General features: G+C 41.9%; 2 protein-coding genes across 2 annotated transcripts; one reads left to right on the top strand and one right to left on the bottom strand.

The window, feature by feature from the left end:
- The first annotated feature begins 5,984 nt into the window (after positions 1-5,984).
- Positions 5,985-7,849, top strand: LOC149380688 (Heavy metal transport/detoxification superfamily protein). Its single transcript, XM_089629742.1, has 3 exons — positions 5,985-6,220; positions 6,335-6,410; positions 6,728-7,849. Exons 1-3 carry the CDS (start codon positions 6,122-6,124, stop codon positions 7,543-7,545), a joined length of 993 nt encoding a protein of 330 aa, XP_089485868.1. The 5' UTR covers positions 5,985-6,121; the 3' UTR covers positions 7,546-7,849.
- A 12,480-nt stretch (positions 7,850-20,329) lies between these two features.
- Positions 20,330-21,707, bottom strand: LOC149380687 (5'-3' exonuclease family protein). Its single transcript, XM_089629859.1, has one exon. It carries the CDS (start codon positions 21,459-21,461, stop codon positions 20,388-20,390), a length of 1,074 nt encoding a protein of 357 aa, XP_089485985.1. The 5' UTR covers positions 21,462-21,707; the 3' UTR covers positions 20,330-20,387.
- Positions 21,708-22,500: the final 793 nt, after the last annotated feature.

Below are 22,500 nucleotides of genomic sequence, written 5' to 3'. Positions count from 1 at the left end.
AAATTGTGTTCAAATTGAGCGTGGGATTGGATTTTTGTTTGGTCTTGTGTTGGAATTGATAATGAGTTCTTGATTGGATTTGAGTTTAAATTTCAAAGTTTTTTTTTTTTTTTTTTTTTTTGGAATTGTGAGTGGATTTGAGTTGGAAATTGAGATTGTGTTTTGAATTGTGTTTTTCTCTTAGATTCCATGTTTACAAGTACTAGCGGTAGCGGTAAAAGGAAAACTATAAGATTACTCAATCCCGATGCTATTGGAAAAAGAAGAAATACTCTTATGAGTAGGGTTAATAAAGTCACATTCCAATTTCGATGCACGATTGGAGATGAAAAGAAAATAACCAAGTGAAAGAACGGATTTGGAACAAAATATGTGAATGATTTAGGATTCCTATCGAACTTATTAAGCCAAATGGTCTTATGAGAGTGGGAGAAGCGGTAAAGTTATCCCGTCACGAGTTATACAATGATCTACTCAAAGACATGATCAATGAACCAATTGCCTTGAAGAGACCTCCGTGTGTTTTGAAATTCTCTCAAGTATCACCAAAAAAAAGATTGGATAAATTTTTTTTTAGTATAGACGAACCGAAATGTTCAAAGAATCATCGAAAAGTGGGAAAAAAAACTAGTAGGGAAGACTGTGTACAAATTTAGAACCGACCGAAACGGATATCGAAAACTTGATTTACAAAAGGTTGAATTTATATGTTTTATTTGTGAGTCCATAATACATAATTATTTTTTTTAATTTATAGTATGATTGCTTGATAATAGTACGACGAGATGGGTGAATGACGTACAAATGAAGTATTATGGGTTGACTCGCAAATGAAAGACAAAATAAACTACACGAATAATAAGACAAACAACTGGGAGAAAAAAAATCGTTAGTTCTTTAATTTTGTTTTAGCAATTTTAATAATTGTTTGTCATATACAATCCACGCTAGAAAAAATGATGTGGAGTTAAAGATGAAATTCTGATTAGTCACAAAGGCAAGATGTCGCACAGAATGTGTTGACAATGTGTCCGACAACTTGCTTGAACACAGATAATTTATAATCAACAAACAGTGCGACAAATAAATGACACACAATATGGTTACCCAGTTCGGTGCAACATCACCTACGTCTGGGGGCACTCTGCCAGTGGAAAGGATTTCACTATATAGTAGTCAATAGTACAAGCAAGGTCTTATATGATTACAACACAAAATCAACGCCCTAGAGACTATTACCACGAGTGAATACCTAGATCAGGGACTCCCCCTGAATTTGAGATCCTCCTCAATTCCACTCTTCGAGCAAACGCCTATGCTCGGATGACTTCAGTCTTCAAACGCACGTGAGTCTTCAATCACGTAAACACAGAACCCAAATCACTCAAACACTCAATCTTTCTGGAATAGTATTTGGTGAATGACACCGCTCTTATCAAAACACAAAGCCTCCCAATCCGCCGGTCTTGCACGTCTAGGAGCTCTAAGTATCTTGATAAAGCGTCAAGGCTGCTAAGGGGGTAGCGCATAGCTTTTATAGCAGCTGTACAATTACCTGGAAGTGTATCTAGGGTTTCCTTACCCATTCTCGCAAGAATATCACGCAGTAACGCCACCAGCGAGGCAGTCTGGCAAAACCGGATATATGCCAGAAATACTGTCTGCGCACAGGAGGAAGGATGTCTTACCAGAAGTTGGAGCATGAAGACCGACATCTTTCCATACAACTTGCACTAAAAAATAAAGCCAATATATAACGTAACAACAAAAGACATTTTTTTTTGTAGAAGTGGGCATGAGTTATTTCCTCAAAACCAACAACTACGATGCTCATTTGTCCGAACGAGTCAAGGAAATTGACAAAATGGTACGAAATTGCAAAGTGGGACAACTAGTTTTAATGCCGTACAATTTAAACGAGCATTGGATGCTCGTTGTCCTCGATATTTGGAAAGATTACGTGATGTTCTTTGACCGTTGAAAGATATATTGCCATCCGATTAATACAAATTGATGAAAATGTAAAGTTTTTGTTTGAAGTATTTTTATTTTCATTGTAATGTTTGTTTTCTAAATTTTTTTCATACGTTTTGAGTGATAGGTTTTTGCGGATTTCAAGATTGAGCACCAAGAAGCCCGAAATAACGGCCAATCAACCCATGAAATGTTCCTCAGCTCCTAGACAAATTGGAGACACTGAATGCGGGTATTATATCTTAGCTTATATGCGTGATATTATTGGAATTGGTATAGAGAAATTACAAATTAAGAAAACATATACACCGGATAACTTAGAGAGAGTGGGCAACTTATGTACAAATATTTATTGAATTCAAAGATTAGTTGGGTTTTTGTGAATTTTGGATGCATAAGGGTGTAGATATTTGATTTTGGATGTTTGGATGTTTTGAAACTAGATATAATATTTGCTTCTATGTGTTTTGAAATTGTGGATACTTGCTTTTGGATATGTAGTCATTTTCAAGTACTATGAATTGTAAAAACTCAAAAAAGAAGGCATTGAACATTAAAAATTACATCTTGCCGCAATGAAAAAAAAAAACACTCGCTGCGTCGAGATTTTTTTTTTATTATTTTTTTTTTCATGTAAAATCTCGCCGCAGCGAAGAATATACGTCGCTTCGGCGAGATTTCATGCGTATGTACTGGAAAGATCTCGTCGCAGTGCCGTAGACTTCTGGCCGCAGCGAGATTTTCTAGTTTCTCTATCGGATATCTCGCTGCGGCGATATCTTCTTCCCACGGCAGGAATAAGACATCGCTGCAGTGAGTTTTTCATTTTCTGCGATACTTCTACAACAATATGTTATCCGTTGTAGGATCCGATCCTTCTACAACGATACATGTTCTACAATAGTTTCGTACTGTTATAGAAGAACAAAATAATATTTTGAATACGTTTTGTCCAATTGCCTTGCCAACCCACCACCAGTGCCAACTTATATATATACATATATATATATATATATATATATATATATATATATATATAATACATCATATTATGAAGTTATGAGAGAAGAATATTACCATTTCATCACCATTTTACTAAAATCAAGTATCAACCATAAAATAAATATTTATATATATTCATTTTTAACCAATTCTCTAAATTCTTTTAAGATTCGAGTAAAAATTTCATTTTATTAAAAAATAACTCATTAGGCGCGTAAATCAATTAACTTAAGAGTCAATTAATTTACTATAATGAAATGAAACTTTGACTATTTTTTGAAAATATGATGGATTACTGAGCTATTGACTTATTACCCTATTATTAAGTGAGCTATAAAAAGATTATAATATTCTTAATAAAATCGATCATAAAATTCAAATTTTATGATCAATTAACCACGAATTCTCAAAATTTATGTCCTAAAAATTAAATAGAATGAGGAGTATAAACGTGTTTGCGTAAGAACACTACTTATTATAAATGGGTAAATATTTGAGTATGATAAGTGGTGTTGACATGATAATATTGAAGTAAATTTTTCTTTCAATTATCAATCCACTTCTTTATTTCATTTTTTTTAAACTAGGACTTGCCCTTAACTCAGACGACCGCACGGTCAAAAGCCTCATGCACAAGGTGCGGGAGATCCCCCATAGAAACAAATCCTGAAACACGATCTTTCGTCGCCCATTTACAAAATGCATGGGCTTCGAAATTCGCATTCCTACTCAACCAACTGAAAGAAATACTAGTAAACTTATCTAACGAGTCCACAATTTCAGTAAAAAGAGGGAGAAGACTCCAGGTCGGACAGCGACCTCTCTCATGAAGACTTTCCATGACCGTCTTGTTGTCGCCTTCGATGATTACCCTGCTGCAATTTCTGAATTTAGCCAACATGACCGCTTGAAGTACCCCCCAGCAACTCCGCCTCCGAAGCCGACTCAGCTCTGACCGGAGCACACCAGATCCAACGAATCGCACCAACCCAGTCTTTAGCCACGACTCCTATCGCAGCCCCGTCGACACCAAATACGGATCGATGTTAATCTTCAGGACTCCTTACGGAGGCTTCGTCCATTGGTAGACACGAGCCTCCATTCCCAGCCCACTAGCACAGCTTCGCCGAGTCCGAGCCCTTTCAGCTATACCAGCCCATATATTGGCGATGGAGCGGTCAGTATTTCTCTTAGCCGGGTTGAACACACAGTTATTCCTCCAAGCCCAGATCTCTTCAAGAATCACACAGGCTATAATGATGAACTCGTCTGGCACCTGGTTTCGCTTCCTCCACACCTCATTCATCTGGAGCACCATTGCGATCGCGTCGAATCCCGTCGTCATGCTTCCCGGCCTCCATCGGACACCCCGAGCTTCCGAGAACCAGAACCTCTTGGCATTCTCACATTCGAAGAAGAGGTGGGAGATCGTCTCAGCCTCTACGCCGCACACCCTGCAGAGATCGTCGGCATTCATTCTCCGCTGTGCCAGCTTGGTCGCCGTAGGTAAGCAATTTGTCGCTATCCGCCAAAGGAAAAATTTTGATCTTTCATGGATCTTCAGCTTCCAGATCTTCCGCCACAACTCAGCCTTAGGATCAAAGGGAGCTCTTCTACACAAAGTCGCTGCTGACTTAACTGTGAAAAGCCCATTTTCCGTTGCCTCCCAGATCAGCTTGTCTTTCCTAGGGGCTTTCAAGATACGCACGCTTTCGATCTCTGTAGCCGCCTGGACCGAGCACCAGCCTGAGATTTTTTCATAATCCTAAAGCCTGTGACCTGGTTTCATCAGCTCAACGACCAACATGTCCTGGTTAGCCCCACTGACCTGCCACGTAACACGTCGGTTGGAGCCTATCCACGAGTCTTTGAAAACTCTAGTTCGCTGCCCTTCCCCTATGATGTAGCTGCTGTGAGTATGGATGAGATCCCGAGATGCCACAATATCCTTCCAACTTGGGGAGTGGCCGCTCTTAACTTCCACTTCAAAGAAATCTTTTTTCTTACAATACTTCTTTCTCAAAATACTAACCCACAACAGGTCCGTTCCAGTAGCCACATTCCAGCCCAACTTCGCCATTAAAGCCAAATTCATCTCCTCAAATTTCCGAAAACCGAGGCCTCCATAATCCTTCGGTTGGCAAAGCTTATCCCATTTGAGAAGTGAGAGGTAGTTCCCATGACCATTCTTGCCACTCCACCAAAATTTCCTCGCCATTTTATCGAGAGCCCGACAAAAAGTGACAGGAAGAACAAAAGTAGCCATGGCATATGAGGGAATACTTTGGATCACCGATTTGACCAACGTAGTTCGGCCAACCCTCGAAATAGATTTTGCCATCCATCCTTCGAGCCTATCGTGAACCTTCTTCTTCAAATAAGCAAACGAAGCATTCCGGCTTCTCCCCACCATGAGTGGATTTCCTAGGTATATCACATCTTCATTGCACTCTTTCATGTTGAGCCTTGTACCTATTTCATTCCTCATCCCCAAAGCACAATTTTTAGAAAATATAAGCCCGGATTTACTCAAGTTTACCTTTTGCCCGAACCACCATTGGTAAGTGTATCCACACACTTCCAAACCGCTTTCACTTTTATTTTATTGGATAATAAGAAATAAAATAGTCTTTTTGGAGACCTCCGATGATAAGAAATAAAATATTGTGAAAAAAAATTTAGAGGTGATTTTTCGAATTTAATTTTAATATAAAAAGAGTTATAATATTGAATTTGTTGTATAAATGTTTCTTGAAAAAAAATTCATTTTTTCAATAAGAATGATGAAATTTCTAGATCCTATGTTTATTTATTTATTTTTCAATTTTGGAACATGGAAAAAAAAATTGTTAGTGCTTACACGATGGGAAATTGAAAAAGAAAAAAGAGAAAGAAATAAACGTCGGATCTATTTGCTTCGAGAAAGTCCAAACATAGTGTCAGTCTTCCTATCTTAAAAGGAATTCACTTCCCACAGAAGCATTTCCATAGAATTGTACACGCACTTTATCAAAAAAAAAAAAAAAAAAAGAATTGTACACGCACAGCACATATTTCATTCCTTTCTAATCCCACTCACTCACTCACTCTCTCTCTCTCTCTCAGACAGAAGAGAACAGAATTCCTTCTTCTTTCCTCTTTCCCAATGGCAACAACAGAGCCTAAAACTGAGGTTAAAACAACAGAAACCAAACAAGAATCCAAAGAAGTGGAAGAGAACTCTTCAGAGCCTCTCAAATACAAGGTACCGCCATGAAACAAATATTGTTCATGTTTTTTCTGCTAAACATCTCATGTCCCATCTTTTTCAAAACTTGAGAAAAAACAAACTTTACTTAAATCTCTTTGTCTCTCTCAGACATGGGTTTTGAAAGTCTCTATCCACTGTGAAGGATGTAAAAGAAAAGTCAAGAAAATCTTACAGAACATTGACGGTAACTCCTCTTTGACTCTTAATAGTTATAATTTATGTAGTAATCTGTTTTTACTCGACAATATTCCCACTATTTTGTCTTCTCTGACCTAGGTTTAGGTTTACTTCTTCAAGTATAAGATTTTAAGTGACATAGAAGCTCAAGTTCTTACCTTAAGAGCTCTCTCTGTTACTCTTCCTACTAGAAACCCCACCACAAAGACTAGCCCCTTTTTCATATATTCTCAACTCGAAGTTCGTAACTTTTTATTATTCTGTTTCACGAGTCTTTAATTTCATATCTTCACTTTGAGCTTCTCTCTCTTTTTTTTTTTTCAGGTGTTTACACAACGAATATCGACCTGAGACAACAAAGAGTGACAGTGACTGGAAACGTGGACTCCGTAACGCTCATCAAAAAGCTTGTCAAGACTGGTAAACACGCGGAGCTGTGGCCCGAAAATTCCAAAGAGAAAAAACTAGGCAAAGCCAAAAACAAGCAAAAACAACAACAAAGCGAATCGGAGAGTTCTAACGAAGACGATAATAGCAACAAAGCCACTGGAAAGGAGAAAGAGACTGTCAAAGTCGAAGTTACTACAAAACAAGTAATCCAGGACCAAACAACCGTCAAGTTTGACGGTGGTCCATCCAAGGCGGAGGGTAAGAAAACCGTTACCGTCTTGACCGGTCAACAGTTTTCACCGGCGACGGAGCAGAAGACCACCGCCGAAGGAGATTCCTCGGCTGCTGGGCCAAGCGGGAGTAAAAAGAAGAAGAAGAAGAAGAAGAAAGCGGGGCAAAATAGTAATTCTAACGCCAACGTTGTTGTTAATGAGAGCGAGCAGCTTCAGGGGAATTGCGATGCGCCTGCGAGTCACAGCCTGCCGCGTCAGCACGAGGGACATTACTACCCGCAGCAGAGCTATGTGGCGCAGCCGGTTTACGGGCTGAGCTACAGTACGGCGCAGCCCAGCAGCAGTTACGGTGCGTCCCACTACTACGCTTCCCCACCCCCTAACTCGTATAGGTACATGGCTGCCGAGGCGGAACCCCAGCCGTACGATGTGGATGTGAGTTCCTACGCGCCACCGCAGCCGTCGGATTCGTTCGAGCTCTTTAGTGATGAGAATCCAAATGGATGCTCGGTCATGTGACACGCTTGGTGGGGTCGGGGGAAAAGACTACATTGCCCTCGGGGGTTTACTTTAAGGTGATACACAGCACTTGTTGTAAGATCGTAAATGAGGGCATTTTTGTCTATGTAGATTGGAAGGGAAAATAACGGGGGGTGAGTTGAGTTTCTGGGGTTTCTATCTTTTCTAGTTGGTATTCGTGCGTAGCTTTTTAGTTTTAAGTTTAATTTGTTTTTTACTCTTTTGAGGATTAAAAAAAGTAAAGTAACTAGACTTGTAATGCTTAGTTGGTGGTGTAGGTGAATTTACTTTTACTTTTTTGTTATTTTTTTTTCCCTCTCATGTCCAAGTAAAGATAATCAGCAATCTAGCTTTAGTAGATGATGATTAATGACGCATTGTAGGGTTTTTAGCCTTTTAGGTATGAGTGCACAATGCTGCAGTAAATGAGTTTTGTGAACTTATTAAAATCATATCTTACTTTTCAGGTATCTTTTCCACAATATAGAATAGCCATGAAATATGATGAGGATTTTTATTATTTTAAAATGCAGAAAAATATAATATGAATTCAACTTTTTTGTCTTTTCTTTTTAACCTCTTCCTTTTAAATTTTGTTAGTTAATGGTTTGATGTATGTTTTTGTCATGGTTGGAACTTGGAAAGCTGGTTCGTTGTTTCGTGGGACCTTTTCCAAATGTTATTTTGATGTGTAAAGGGATTTTTCAGTTTTGGAAAATGGGACGTGGTTAAAATAATAACCAATTTGCTTAGAAGCCTTGGCTTTTCCTTTCAAGTGTAAGATGTTGAGTAAAAATGGGGTCTAAATTTGCCTTTCCACTTCACAACAAAATGTATGTCTCCATTAGTGAGTGAATTACTTGGAGGCGCAAGTAAGAGAGGGATAGAGTTTTTTTAGAGAGTTTCTCTAAGTTGGAGAGCAGCCTCCCTTGTGTTGTGACTTGTGAGTGGATGAGGTATTTCTAGGAGCCAAAATATTTGGTGGAAGGTACTTGGTCGGGTGGTGGAGACGGCCAAGTAGACTTGGTCGAGTGAAGACACCGAATGGTCTTCTTTTTGACCGGATGGGTGCTCATTTTTCTTTGGTCAACCGAGTGGTCTTCATTTTTTGGTTGACCGACTAGTCATTTTCTTTGATTAGCCGGATGATCTTTTATTTTGGTCGGTCGCATTTTTTTTTTGCCAGTCGAGTGGTCATTTTTTTTGGCGGATCAGGTAGTCTTATGACTTTACCTTAAAGATTTGTTAGGCAGTCTAGTTTTTTTTTTTTTTGAAAATAAACGGATTTCCATTTAGAAATGGGTAAAATATCAAAAAATACAGGAGAATTACATCTTAGTACAAGGAACACAACAGACCTAAGTCGAAGTGAATCTAACACTAGGTTCATAAAATCGCGCAACTTTGTGCATACTTCCAACAAGAGGAAGAACAGCGAGCACAAGAGAAATCGAGCACACATGGCTCTTTCAAAATATCCATAACGGATGATGGAGAATTCCAATCAACCTTGATCCGATGATCAAGAAGAAGATGATTCTTCTGCCTGCATAGAAAAAACTCTAACAGGAAATCGATAACGGAATCAATAAACCAAATCAAGCAAATCACAATAATAAATTAAAAGTTTCACACACAAACTAAAACTAAAACTAAAAGGTAAAACTAAAATCGGAACCAGAGTCCGGCACACGAGAGCCAACACCGATACGATGGGAGGATGATGGCCACGAGGAGCCACGTCACGCTGTTGTTGCCGACGAACCACGTTGCACCACTGTCGCAGAGGAGCCGAGCCCCTCCGTTGTCGTCGAGGCACGGAGACGCGCTGCCTTCGCCGTGGGACGAGCCGCACCACCGTCGATGGGGAGCGGAGCCACTTCTCCACCGAGGCTCCGAGGTGCGCCACCGACGCAAAGAAGACGAGCCGCACCGCTGTCGCCGAGGGGACGAGCCTCCGTCGCCGAGGACCCGAGCCCCTCCGCTGTCGTCGAGGCACGGAGACGCGCTGCCTTCGCCGTGGGACGAGCCGCACCACCGTCGATGGGGAGCGGAGCCACTTCTCCACCGAGGCTCCGAGGTGCGCCACCGACGCAAAGAAGACGAGCCGCTCCGCTGTCGCCGAGGGGACGAGCCTCCGTTGCCGAGGACCCGAGCTGCCATGCCTCTGCCTCCGAGGAACCGCGCTGCAACACACCGCCTCCAACACCATTCTCTTCAATCGACTCCCTTTGCCGGTCTCTATCCGTCGTACCTCCTCCCCCGAAGCCGACACCCAATCGGTGACCGAAGTCTCCGTCGGATCTGGCCTCAGGGGAGAGATTTAGATCTAGATCTGGAAAACTTTTGGTAGGTCTAGATCTGGTTTTTGGGTTCTTCAAGCAGAGAGAGAGAGAGAGGGTTAGGCAGTCTAGTTTGAAAACATGTTTATAGTTTTTACTTATTCATTTTTATAGCTTCCATTATCAAGTTCAAGCAAAGCTCGAAGTACAAAACAATTCCATTGATATTTCCTTATTTTTCAAACACCGAAATGTTTCTCACCACCAAAAATAAACAGAAAATTAAAAAAAAAAAAAAAATTAGGAACACGCTGGCTATGTTGTCAGAGCTAGTTTTGCCTTCTCTTTGACTCCAGGTTGACTGTCTTTGACCATATACGACAACTACTCGAATCCCTGTTAAGGATATCTATTGTTTTATCAAAGGGAATGACACTTGACAATTCTTACTTTAATAATATAATCATATCTAGTATATCATCCGTGGCTTTGTTACATAAAAACAAAATCCATATTTATTTACAAGGTAAGTGATTAGAGGATGCCTCGTTACTCTTTTTTACTTTTATTTGTATATATAAAAAGCAAGCTTTCATTAATCAGAAATAGGGGACCACACATGCAGTGTATATTTATTTACTCTTGAACTAGCGTGTAGTTTATAAAAGGTATTTAATTAGATGGGACTTGTTAATATATTTTTATTTTTCATATATAAAATCTTGAAAAGGAAAGTTCTAGATATTATTTTTTTACATCTTTGAAATCAAAATCAAATAAGTAGATGTGAAATATTACCCAATAACTCTCTTATCCCTTATTACTATAGCAATATTTATTTTGCTATCACTAAAGATTTCGTATGCTATTTATTCTATTGTCCACTTGTAGGCCATTTGACATTCCAAAGCTTTAACATCCAAGAGATCCTCTTTGTTTTATTCTTATTCTTCAAGGAAGGAAGTGGCCTAATATGATATAATGCTTTTTAGAGCAAAATATTTCCATGTGCAATTTTTATATAAAGATTAAGCTTCATCGCGTGATCTTCCTTGTTAAACAAGATATTAGTTTAATGTACGATCTTGTCCTGCTGGGACGACCTAGGTCACCTGATTGCCTGAGTCGGTTGAGCTCAGTAGCTCCCCCGAGACACTATCCCACACCAGCCCCAACTCAAGCTCAATTCACTCGCCACCCCACATCTGCCCATCTCGGCTGTCAATCACCAAAACGTTGGTCGACATATATTTTTATCATTTTCTTTCTTCATTTTTAAGACATGTTTCTCTACTTTAGATCTGTAAAACACATTGAAATTATGTTTGGGCAGATATAATATGTCGCACTTAATATAAAATCAATGTATGCGATAATTTGTTCCGATGCAAAAAATAGAAAATTTAAATACAATGCATAAAGTAAATGACACAAACAATAGTAACACGGTTCAGTGCAACGTAACCTATTATGGGGGCAGTTTGTCCGGTGGAAAGAAAATGCACTATAATAAAGTAGTCAATAGTACACGTCCGTCTTATATGAACGATCAACGCTTCAAAGTCTTTTTTCCTATTACTACCAGTGAATTTCAACCCAGTCTCCCCCTGAAACTGAGATCCCTCCACTTCCACTCTCAAACACTCCCCCGTGTTTGGTAATCTAAAACAATAATGGCCGTGAACAATAATCACGAATTACAAAACCCAAACGAAACTCTAACGCTTAATAAGAAGATGAAGAGCACATAAAATATTACACCACATACACCACACAATCAGTTTTTCAGTCCTCCGGTCTTGCACGTCTAAGAACCCTAATTGTGTGAATGAATGTGCCAAAGACCACTAAGGGCAGATGCTCTTTTTTATAGTGGTCATTCATCTTTGAAAGTCAAAATAGGGTTTACTTACCCATTCACGTAGAGAAAATATACTTAAAAAGTCTTCCGCTAACAATTTTGGCGAAATAGAAAACTTGCCCAAATTACAGATTCTGCGCACAGCGGCTCTGAAAGTCAAAATATGGTTTCCTTACCCATTCACGTGGAGAAAATATACGTAAAAAGTCTTCCACTGACAATTTTGGCGAAATAGAAAAATTTCCGAAATTACAGATTATGCGCGCAGGGGCCACGATGTCTCAACATATCATGGATCATGTTGCAAGACATCTTGCAGAGACAACCTTGCCGTAAAAATTAAACCAACAACACACGAAACAACAAACTCCCCTTTGGCTATTTTTTTAATTAAGCACTTCCAGAGTAGTACTCATCAAACAAAGTCTCTATAAAAAAATAAATTGACAAGCGACACAGAGACTAGTAATTACAAGTGCCAAAATAAATGACAAATTAATTAGATCCCCCCTGATTGCCTCAAAAATAGACGAAAGGAAAGGAAAGACCAACTCAGAGGGAGGCATTCCAGCAAGTAGATGAGTCGATGATCTCTTGCAAAGCTTTCAGAAGGCCTTTTAGAATGTGACTACGCAAAGGCCCAGACAGGGGGGCACAACAAGATATTAATTACATGTGATCAACTCAACTCCGATAGAAGGCCAACTAAATGACCTAAAAATGTCTGGGGCATGTTTCGTCTCAAACATCTTGTGACTAAAATTCAGATTCCCTAGAACTGCACCAATAACATCATCATCACGCATAATATTTCTCTCTAGGGACAAGAATTCTGATGATCAAAGAAGGAGACCCAATAGGCAGCTTCACATCGGACTCGGCATGCTTTTCCACATGTTCAAAAATGAACTCATTAAAGAAAAAGGAAGTGCGAGTGTACCTATCTGATAGACTAGAGTCAAAAGATAAGCAAGAGAATGAGTGACACCTGTTCCATGAGAAGATGGTGCCCAACTAGCAATTCCAATCTATGTAGCATTGAGAAATAATCTCTTCTTCGGTCAAACCTTATTGTCGTCTCTAGACAGCTTATGCACAATAGACTTCATGGAGGGCGGTCTATCGGCATTAATGATCCTACCTCGCTCCAGGCACTTATTAATCAAAATGGAGAGAAGTAAAAACATCGACCTTTCTTATGCATTAACCTGAAGTCATTAATCTCAGGTTTGTTGAGACCGATAGGAAGATTCACAACGAACCCTTTCACCAACGTGAGATAATAAGGATCAATCCTAATCACAATCTGGATCAGATGTGTACCATTTAGCAGCTCCATGATCTCAGTACATTCTACAACTCCTTCTCAACAAGTATATTGCGATGAAATACAAACTTCCACTTGATAATATTCTCCTCAGAGTGGAATGAGACATTGTCAATAGGAATTGAGTGCACATTCTTAGGAAGTTTCTTCCTACCAATGGCGTGCTTCCCAACTTTAGAGCGCTTGGCATCTCGCTATACGTTTCTTCTTATTCCTCAATGTCGCCTATAATGTCAGCAACAACTTGCTCGACATCTTCAACGGGAGACTCAACAACACGAGTCTTCTTCACAAAGTTCTTCTTCATTACTTTCTTCTTATTCTTCTTACCCTTGACATCATTCTTCTTCTTCGTAAACAACAAAGAAGACAACACAACCTCATCTTGAGAATTAACTTCCCTCTTCTTCGAGGACTTCTTAGCCGCAACAATAACAACATTCATAGTATCATCAGGAACCTCTACAAAATTCTTCTCAACAACATTCTCAGCAACAAGATGTTCAGAAGGAGAAGGGGCATCCTTCTTGACATTACGATCAGCAGGATGAGAAAGATTCTCAAGAGAATGACGAACCACAACAGTAGACAAATAAAAAAAATCGCATCAAGCACATTCACGCTATCAGTGGCTTCCGAAAGAGATTTTAGGTTATTTGAATCCTTTGTCACATTATCTACCTCTTCAGTCATAACCTTTGTGTTACCAGCAATATCAATATCAACAAGAAAAACATCATTAAAACACGAGAGACCATGATAATTTAGCTAACCTGTACCAATAATATTACCTCGACCACCATCACCGAAGGTAGCAAAACTGTTGGAATAGGCCTTCTGAACCACTCAAATTTTGATCTAGTGAGGGTTAGGCTGATGTCTTGATGGAGGAAGGCGTTAGATTGTCTTTGCATCATCATCAATGTCTCGTAATATTGTAGGTGGAAGTTCGAATTGGACCTCCCCTCTTACAAGGTAATAGTGGGCAGCTTAAAGTTTTCGACACAAGGCTGCGCCAAAATCTAAGTAGAGAAGGTCGAGTATGATTCCTCGATGGCGCTACAACCTCTGACCTCCAGCCCTTGACTCCCTCATTTTGATTATTTGGTTTTAAAAGCTCTGAATCATGGTGACCATGTCCAATCCGTTATAATTGGATTAACGGTTTGAGCCACGGGTGTGACTTGTCGGCGGTCATTGAATGCTTATCCATGATATTGACCAGGGGACTGCCCAACATCGCGGCCCCTTGCATTTCTCTTTGAGATTTTAGTCTATGCCTTAGATCATCATAGGTGCTCCCTTAGATCTCCGCTCGCGGTCCGGAGCTGAGGAATGTCCCTTGATCGAGCCCTTTGATGGGCATCACGACTATCCGCGCCATCGTCCCCGTGAACGAGTCTGGCCCGGGCGACAGGTCTTGTTCGACCTCCCCTCGTCCTTGAGGCCGCGCGTCCCCGGGAGTTGCTCGAGCTCTGACGGCTCTGGGGGGCTGCATACGGTTGACTTATGATGGGACCTCTCGCGCCGACCCTAGGTTGTTCGGATCGAGTGTGGGATTGGCTTAACTTTATCTCGCCGGTTCTTGATGTCCCCGCATTTTCGGGGGTCGGTTTTGTCATGGTGGATGTGTTCCTCGATTTTGTAACTGAGGAGGTGCGGGATAAGAGTCCCATCCACACCCGGTCGGTCAAGGGGTTCGGTGAGCCTTTAGGGTGTCTCCTTCTAAAGGCAGCGCGGTCGGCGGCTTGGTCTATAGGATGCTCTTCGCTATCACGAAGGTGTTGATCACCCATCCTATGTGTCAAGTATCTTAAGTCATACCTTGAGCTAATCGCTTGGTCGGTCAAGGAGGCGGCATAAATTTGGCTCATCTCTCGAGAGCGAATGTCAAGGAGAGAAGTGGTGGAAAGTGTGGTAGAGTAAATAAGCTGCCAAGTCGGGAAGTACCTTTCTTCTAGCGCAAAATAGTTGTCGCTCGTTTTCGGATCACAATTTAGAGCCTTGAAAGGTTCGACCCAAGGCCGGACCAAATGGTTGCATTCGAGCCTGAGAATTCTGAGCTCGGTATCCCGAGTCCGTACCTAGCTGTGATGGTCTTCCATGTCCTCTCGAGGTCCTAAAACAGAGAAGGAAAAAAGAGCTACAAATGAGAAATAGAGGAGTTGCCTCTCTTTACCTCTCCAACGCTCAACATTAGGAGGATTGATGCGGAAAATGAGGTGTTTGTGTGCTTAGAGGCTAAAGATAAACGAGCGTCTTAGAGCTTTGGTAGCGTCTCAAAAATAGATTACCTTAGTTTTTGGGTCGAGGACCCTATTTATAGAGTTGAAGAGACTCCCCCTAGATGAAGAACCTCCCTGACGCGCTCGTGGCGGAGAAGCCGACCCTCGTACGCTCGAAGGCCGCCTGGCCGTCCGGCCATGCATCCGAGGGTTTGGTTGGCCAATTAGTCGCTCGTCCGATCGCCATCTGGCCAGTGCCGACCGTCTGTTGGCCGTTTGGCCGCCTGCCCGGTCAACCATTGCGTTCGATTGGCTGTACGACTGTTCGTGTACGCCTGGTCGGTGGGCCTTGGGCCGAGCCCACTTTTGGCGGTCCATCGAGCCTTCCTCCCGGAGGTCCGGAATGGACGGACAACAACTATCATAGAGATAATATGTACTATTCTATTTATAAAATAGTATCTCTTATTGTGTTAAATAAATAATGATTTAATTATGTTATTTATTGGGAATATCATGGACATATTCTATATTAACTGAGTAATATATTCTAATGTGAGAAATAAATAAATATAAATTATGATTTGGATATTTTATTTATTAAAGTAACTAGAATATATTTCATTTTTTCTATTCATAGAATAAATATCTCATATTAATTATAATTAGATCGAAGGAAATCAGGAAAGTGTATATTCTATTTAGGGTAAACTAGGAAGCTATAATTAGGGGGCTTAGACTAAGACAAAACTCGCCCAATTGTGCATAATTCCTCTCTTGGAATTCGGCAGCTCGCTCCCCTAGATGTGGACGTTATTTTCTCTCCGTCGGAGTTGGAAAATTCGTTCATAACATCTCTCAAAGAAAGAAAGAACTATTCTGACACCTTATTGGAGTAAGTAGTGAGAAAAGAGTTGGCCCACACCTGAGTCTCTGTCCTTTCGAAGATTACATATTTGAAGACTCTGGTATCGATCAACTGATGAGTAATCGAGGAATCTGAGAGCTTAAAGATCCAAATATCCAAAGGGCAAGTAGCCGCCGAGGTATCGGAGAAGCAATGGGATCTAAAAGCTAGGAGCGTGGAAGATCTGTAGCTGAGCCGAAAGGTGTGTATAATTAAATCCTCTTATGGTTATGTTAGTTGTGCTTTTCTTAATTTTAGATCTATTGTTGTTGAATGATTTTGAGGATCCTATAATTATTGTTTACGTTAAATATTAGCGATTGTTTGCGTTTTCTTCTATTACACATTTGTAAACATATTATTAGGGTTAAGAGATTTGTTACCCAATAAGAAGTATTGAAATGATTGTTCGTGCTCAATACATGAGAACCATAATTAACCATAGGGTAGTAATTTACCCATCGATTGGGTATCGGAACGATCGGTCGCATCCGATACCCCCACTTAATTTTCCAACAGTTGGTATCATAGCGATTGTTCGTGTTTGATACAAACTTGTGACTGATGGTTTGAAGGGCCACGAAGTTGCGGTCCATGTTTCTGAAATCCTGGAGCATGCTAGCCACATCTGCATGTGTTGCAGGGGCGCCGACCAGGGAAAGTTGGGGACCTTGTCCTCTTTCATTGGAGGTCCTGTCAATGGGGATTGTATGGGGCGGAGCGACGTCCGCATGACCCCGTTTTCAGAGGGAAGCTGGTTTCCCGAGCTTCTTCGACAAGTGTTGAGGAGTTGCCTCAAGTTCTCTGTGTAGTGAGGGATAGTTTCCGATTTTCGTTACACTATTGCAAATTACCTATTTGTGCTCCATCGTTGGTAGTTTTTCCCCCGAGCGAGAGTGGGATGTTAGAGATGAAGCTGCGAGGCTTTGGGATTCACGTCGAATAGGGTGTCGCTATGCCCCATCCCCAACGTTGGGGATGTTGTGATCGAGATCTCATATGTTAGGTTTGAGAGTGCCATCGCTCTCGTCGATGCGATTGTGAGTGTGATCGACCTCGTCCTCGTTTGTGTGAACGTAGGTACATTAATCCCCAGAACCCCCGAGTGGGTAAAACTAGGAGCTTACCCTACCGGGTTGAGAAATATCTCGATGGTGGCCCCTTGTTGTTTCCTTGTCTCGCAAAGTGGTCCATCATTCGAAAAATGCTTTCCTCAAGCTCAATGATGCAAAAATTTTGCAGGTCTTGCTTTGAAATCGGGCATGTGATCTCGTTTAGAGCAAAGACTTGATTCCTCTGCACTAGTCGGCGCGGATTATATCTGGAGAATTTTTGCGCGGGGGTGTGCTCTTCCCTCAGACGTGTTCAAAATCTGAGTTTTAAACATCATGATCAACAGGTTATGCTGAAATTTATATCTTTCCAAGTTAGAAATAATTTCCATGGGAGCTTGTGAACGCTTCTCGAGCCCTCTCCTTCCAACGCCAAATTTTTGTCGTTGAAAATTGAAGAAATATTGAAGACTTCGGGTGGTTCGACCCAAGGCCGGACCAAGTGGCCGTGCCCGAGCCGGATGTGAGATACTCGAAAGTCACGAGTGTCGCTCTTCTAGCCAAAGAACGTTCTTTGTTCGTCGCGGAGACCTGATAATTAGAAAAAGAAGAAAAGAGCTAAAAGGGCGCATAGGCGATGCCTTTGGCGCACACACTGACGCTCAATATTAGTCTGATTTCTATGAGTGATATGGGGACACCGATATTCTTTGAGTATATTTTAGGATATTTGTACTCGATCAGAGATAACTGTGTGCGGAAGCTCCTCGGTAGCATTTCATAACTTTGGAATCTAGTAATTTGTGTTTAGAATTAATTTCCTTGATCCCACTTTATGGAGGGGTATTTATAGGAGTGGAGGAGGCTTAGTAGGCCCCAAAAATAAGGTTGGTCGCTGCTTCACGCGGTGAAGAGACCTCGCGTGGCGTGCGCGACGTGCCCTTGATCGGCGCGACACATGGTCGCACAAGAGCCCGCGCGAGGAGCTCTTGGCATGCATGTGTGAAGGCCTGCTCGTGGCGCGGGGGCGTGACACGCCACGGTAGCGCAGTGTGCGCGTGGTGCGTGGTGCGTGGTGCGCGCGTGCTAGCTCGAGCGAGATTCGATTTTTTCCATCTTTTTATCTTTGCGGGCGCGAGTTTGGCTTTTATTTTGACTTGGCCTATTGGGCTTTTAACGTAGAATTTCTCGCAAGACGTGAGAAATTTAATATTCTTGGTTTTTCAAAAACGACCGAAAACAGGTTACTTCGTGAATGTTTCATAGGAGTAGCCTTAATCATTAATCTTCGTTAAGTTAGAGGTCATCCGTGGAGGAAGTTGGATTAGCCGTGGGTACTCGTCGTTGTTTTAGGGAACACCTCCTTATAGCAAATCAATGTTATCACCAAAAATTAGAACTCACACTTGTGGACCGAACCTTATAATCATATGTAGACCGGAGGGTCGTGGACTCCTCCTATTAAGACTCTAGTCTCGTCAAAAAGTCAATTTCTAGTTGCTTTTCACCGTAAAAGAGAATACGTGAGCTAATGAGCCCAATCCTTGTCTTGTCTCAGGTCGTTTCTTTTATAAATGACATGATGTCAGCTCTCTTGGATAATCCTCTTCCTAGTGTTGCAAGGATCTTCTCACGATGAAGACGCGATGCTCTTCTGATGATGAAGAGACTTGAGGTCGTCCTTCTTGTGAATATGAGGTGTGATCGGCCTTTATCCTGATGACTTTCTCTATGACTTGAGGCGGGTTAGTTTACGAGGTAGGTCATCGTTGCGAGGCTGGTCTTCTTGTGAAGACTAAGCGTTGGGGAATTTTTAAGAATCGATGCATGAAGCCGACCCTTACACGAGGCGGGTCTTCGCGAAAGGTTGGTCCTCTTCGATAGGGATGGTCCTCCTATCAAGAAGCGACACATCTCTTACGAGATGACTGGTCCTCCTCGCCAGGCACTCGACCTTTGCAAGATGGCGATCCTCTAATAGGGACGTTCCTCTTTGAGAAGCGCAATATCATGTCCTTTGCGGGAGGGCCGGGCCACCTCACGAGACATGAGGCCTATCCTCATCGCGAGGCACGAGGCCAGTTTTCCTCGCAAGGCGCGAGAGGCCGATCTTTGTCTTAAGGCTGGCTCTTGACAAGAAGCTACTTCTTATTTGGGTTTTGTTCTCAGTCTCGTTGCCAGACTTGTGGACTTGGCATTCGGGCATAGGTTTTTCTACCTTGTCTTTGGGCTCTCGAGTCTTGATTTCATGGGCCGGGTCCACTGACTTTGGACCTTGTGATTGATTTTTTTTAGAAGTGACCTTTTTCAGGATGGAATACTGATGACATAATATATTTTAGATGATAAACTCATTTATTTGGAAGATGTCCATCTAAGTAAAGTTCATAATTAATCTTGACTTTCACAATGATTTATAGATATCTATTTATATATAAATAAATAATTAGGAAGAAAATTTGTTTGGGATATTTTTTTATTTATTTAATAATTTATTAATTATTATTATTATTGTTATTTTTTTTTATAATCCCCAGTGGGAATCATCCAAATGAAATGAACTGTTATATGAACAACTTTCAAACTTTCAAGACTGCTGATTTACAATAATCTTAGTTTGAGTTTGAAATGGCTTGAATTGATAATCTCCGGCTGATATCAATACCTGTATAGAGGGGTCACCACCGCTGGTATTCTCTTCCCTACACTATCGTCTAGGGTAAAAATCTACCCACTCCAACTTTCTTCGCTTATTCCGCGGTTTTAGCATCTGCAGAAGGCTTATTATTATTGCTGTCAGTTTCCACTGAAACCTGCACTGTGTACGATTTCGAGCAAAAAGAGTAGAAGATGTGGGACATGAAATGTCCCAGAAGCTACATCAAGTTGGATACGAACATGTACACTGTGCTCTGGACGGGATTTGGAGGAACTTTGATCGAAGGGGCTCGGAGGTAATATTTGGCAGCTGTGGACCAGTTCTTATTAGAGATACAGCACAAACAACACCTGGTCAGTTTGAACTTTCCAATTGTGTGTCTAGCTGTAGAAATGAGTCTTTACCTTGGTACACAAATGTGCTGTAATGTAACATCTACTTCACCTTCTTTTGTAAAAACTGCTTTGTAATCTTGTAATGACAAATTGCGTTCGCTGTTCACAAACCAAGTAAAACTGAGGTGGAAGAGTCAAGCACATTTGCTGGCCTCTTTTGTTTCTTGTTCCAAGGTGTGGAAGAAGTTGTCGAAGACGCGCTTGTCGTGGCGGCAGTCCCTGTGAGCGAGCCACTCGTCCCGCAGCGAGACTCCAAGGACGTCCCGCCTCAAGGACAAGACCTCGTAATTTGTCCTGAGGAAGTGGGCGTGGGTCACGAGGGCGTCCTGCGCGTAGGGCTTCCCCACCGTCCTGACTGCGGCCGCACTCAGCAGATTGTCCAGCGTGCCGTGCCTCTCCAGCAGCTTCACCGCAGTCTTCCTCCCGAAGCCGGGAGCCAGGGTCTGAATCCCGGGCACCCCGTCAGCCGCGTCGCCCAGCAGGCACCGCAGGCTCAGCTCCGACCCCGGCCCCAGCCCGTGCTCGCCCACGTAGCTCCCCAGCGTGCAGAACGACCAGCGCCGCAGATCTCCCAACGGACTCACTATCGACACTCGCTGCGACAGCAGCTGCTTGAAGTCCTTGTCCGGGGACGCGATCACCACCGCCACCCCTTCCCTTCCGAGGACCTGCTCCGCCAGCGTGGCGATCACGTCGTCCGCCTCCTGCCCCGCCAGGCTCACGCTGGGGATGTGGCACGCGCCCAGGCAGTCTTCGATGACGCTGCGGCGGGACCGCGCCACGAAGCCTTTCGAGTACTGGCTCGTCGCCTTCCACCGGTGGGCTTTGTAGGAGGGGAGTAATTTCCGGCGGTGTTCGCTTCCGTTCTCGCCGTCGAAGACCGCGATGACCGGGTCGGCGAGGCTCACTCTGCGGAGTAGGAGGGACACCCAGAAGCCGAAGGAGCGGAGGCTCGGCGTGGAACCGGAATAGCAGAGTGGATTTACGTCCAACAGGAAGACTCTTCTTCTTCTCTTCTCTGATTGCGCTTGCCCGCCAAGTGTTTGAGAAAAGTCCGCAGAGAGGGAACAACAGCGAGTGCGTTGCCCGAGCGATAGTCTCGTCCTGGCGATTTTGCGTTTCGCGTGGAAGGGCGATAATGGTCGTGGTGCGTGTGATTGTGAAGTCGACGGAAGGATTTGAAGGCGAGTGGCGAGTGTAAGTTCCATCGTCTGCGTCTACAAAAAGTGTTGAAGAGTACGTTGACAGGGAAGGAATTGGGAAGCTTTTGAACCCGATGAAATCCACAACGCTTCGGGGGATTGGAATGCCCTGAGATCCGTTCTGAGTTTATACACTGCCTACTACCCAGTGACAATAAAGATAACGAGTTCTTCAAGATCGGATTAGAAATGCCTTCTTCTTTTCTTGTTTTTTTTTTTTTTTTTTTTTTTTTTTTTTTTTCACATAGGTAAACTAAACTATATAATTTGATTAAAAAAATCTTTTAAAATATTTCACACTAAGGAAAACTTCAATTTATAGCACGTGTAACATTGTATGGTCTTAATTCTTAAAGTCAATATAATATAATAAGAAGTTTACTTTATTAATATTATTATTAGTGAGTTGTTTTCTAGTTAAAATCAATAACAGCTATCAAAGTTCGGGTGGGGAGCTAAAATATGGTCGGTGATTGATTCATGTCTGAATAGTTGGATCTAAAATCATATATATGGATCAGAAGTGAAATGTTGATCACTTGGGTAGAGCATTCTGCACATTTGGTATGTGTACGACCCAGATTTTAGTTGTTAATATGTCGTTTAATCACCGTTACGACACAGTAATCGAGATCGCTATGATGTTCACAATGAGACCTAATCTAAATCCTAAAGTGGTGACAAACTTCTAGGTCGTATTACCGGGTTCTTTGACTCATTCGTTAATGACTACAGAAAGATGCCTAAATATTTATGTCTTGGGAATTTGAATATGATCTGAGCGGAAAGTGATTCACAGATACAGAATCCGGCCTTCTTGAAAGAATGTCAATGTTCACTCACCTAATGGCTGATTCTATAACCGATTGATTGCACGAATATTTCGCTGAAAAAACAACGATGCTTAGGGCTCATATGTATCAAGAATATTTCGCTGGTGAATATTTCGTAGTAACAAGAAGAGCGCAGTCTCGACTCATCTTGTGGAGTGATGCCGAGATTTACGAATCGAATGAATAAGAGAAAATAGAGATTTCGTCTATTT

The sequence above is a fragment of the Urtica dioica genome, chromosome 11 (genome assembly GCF_054948205.1).
Source record: "Urtica dioica subsp. dioica isolate 48M chromosome 11, U.dioica_male_clone48M_v1_H2, whole genome shotgun sequence".
Taxonomy (NCBI): Eukaryota; Viridiplantae; Streptophyta; class Magnoliopsida; order Rosales; family Urticaceae; genus Urtica; species Urtica dioica.
The sequence above is the reverse complement of the archived record's forward strand: the minus strand, read 5'-3'. Positions and strand labels throughout refer to the sequence as shown.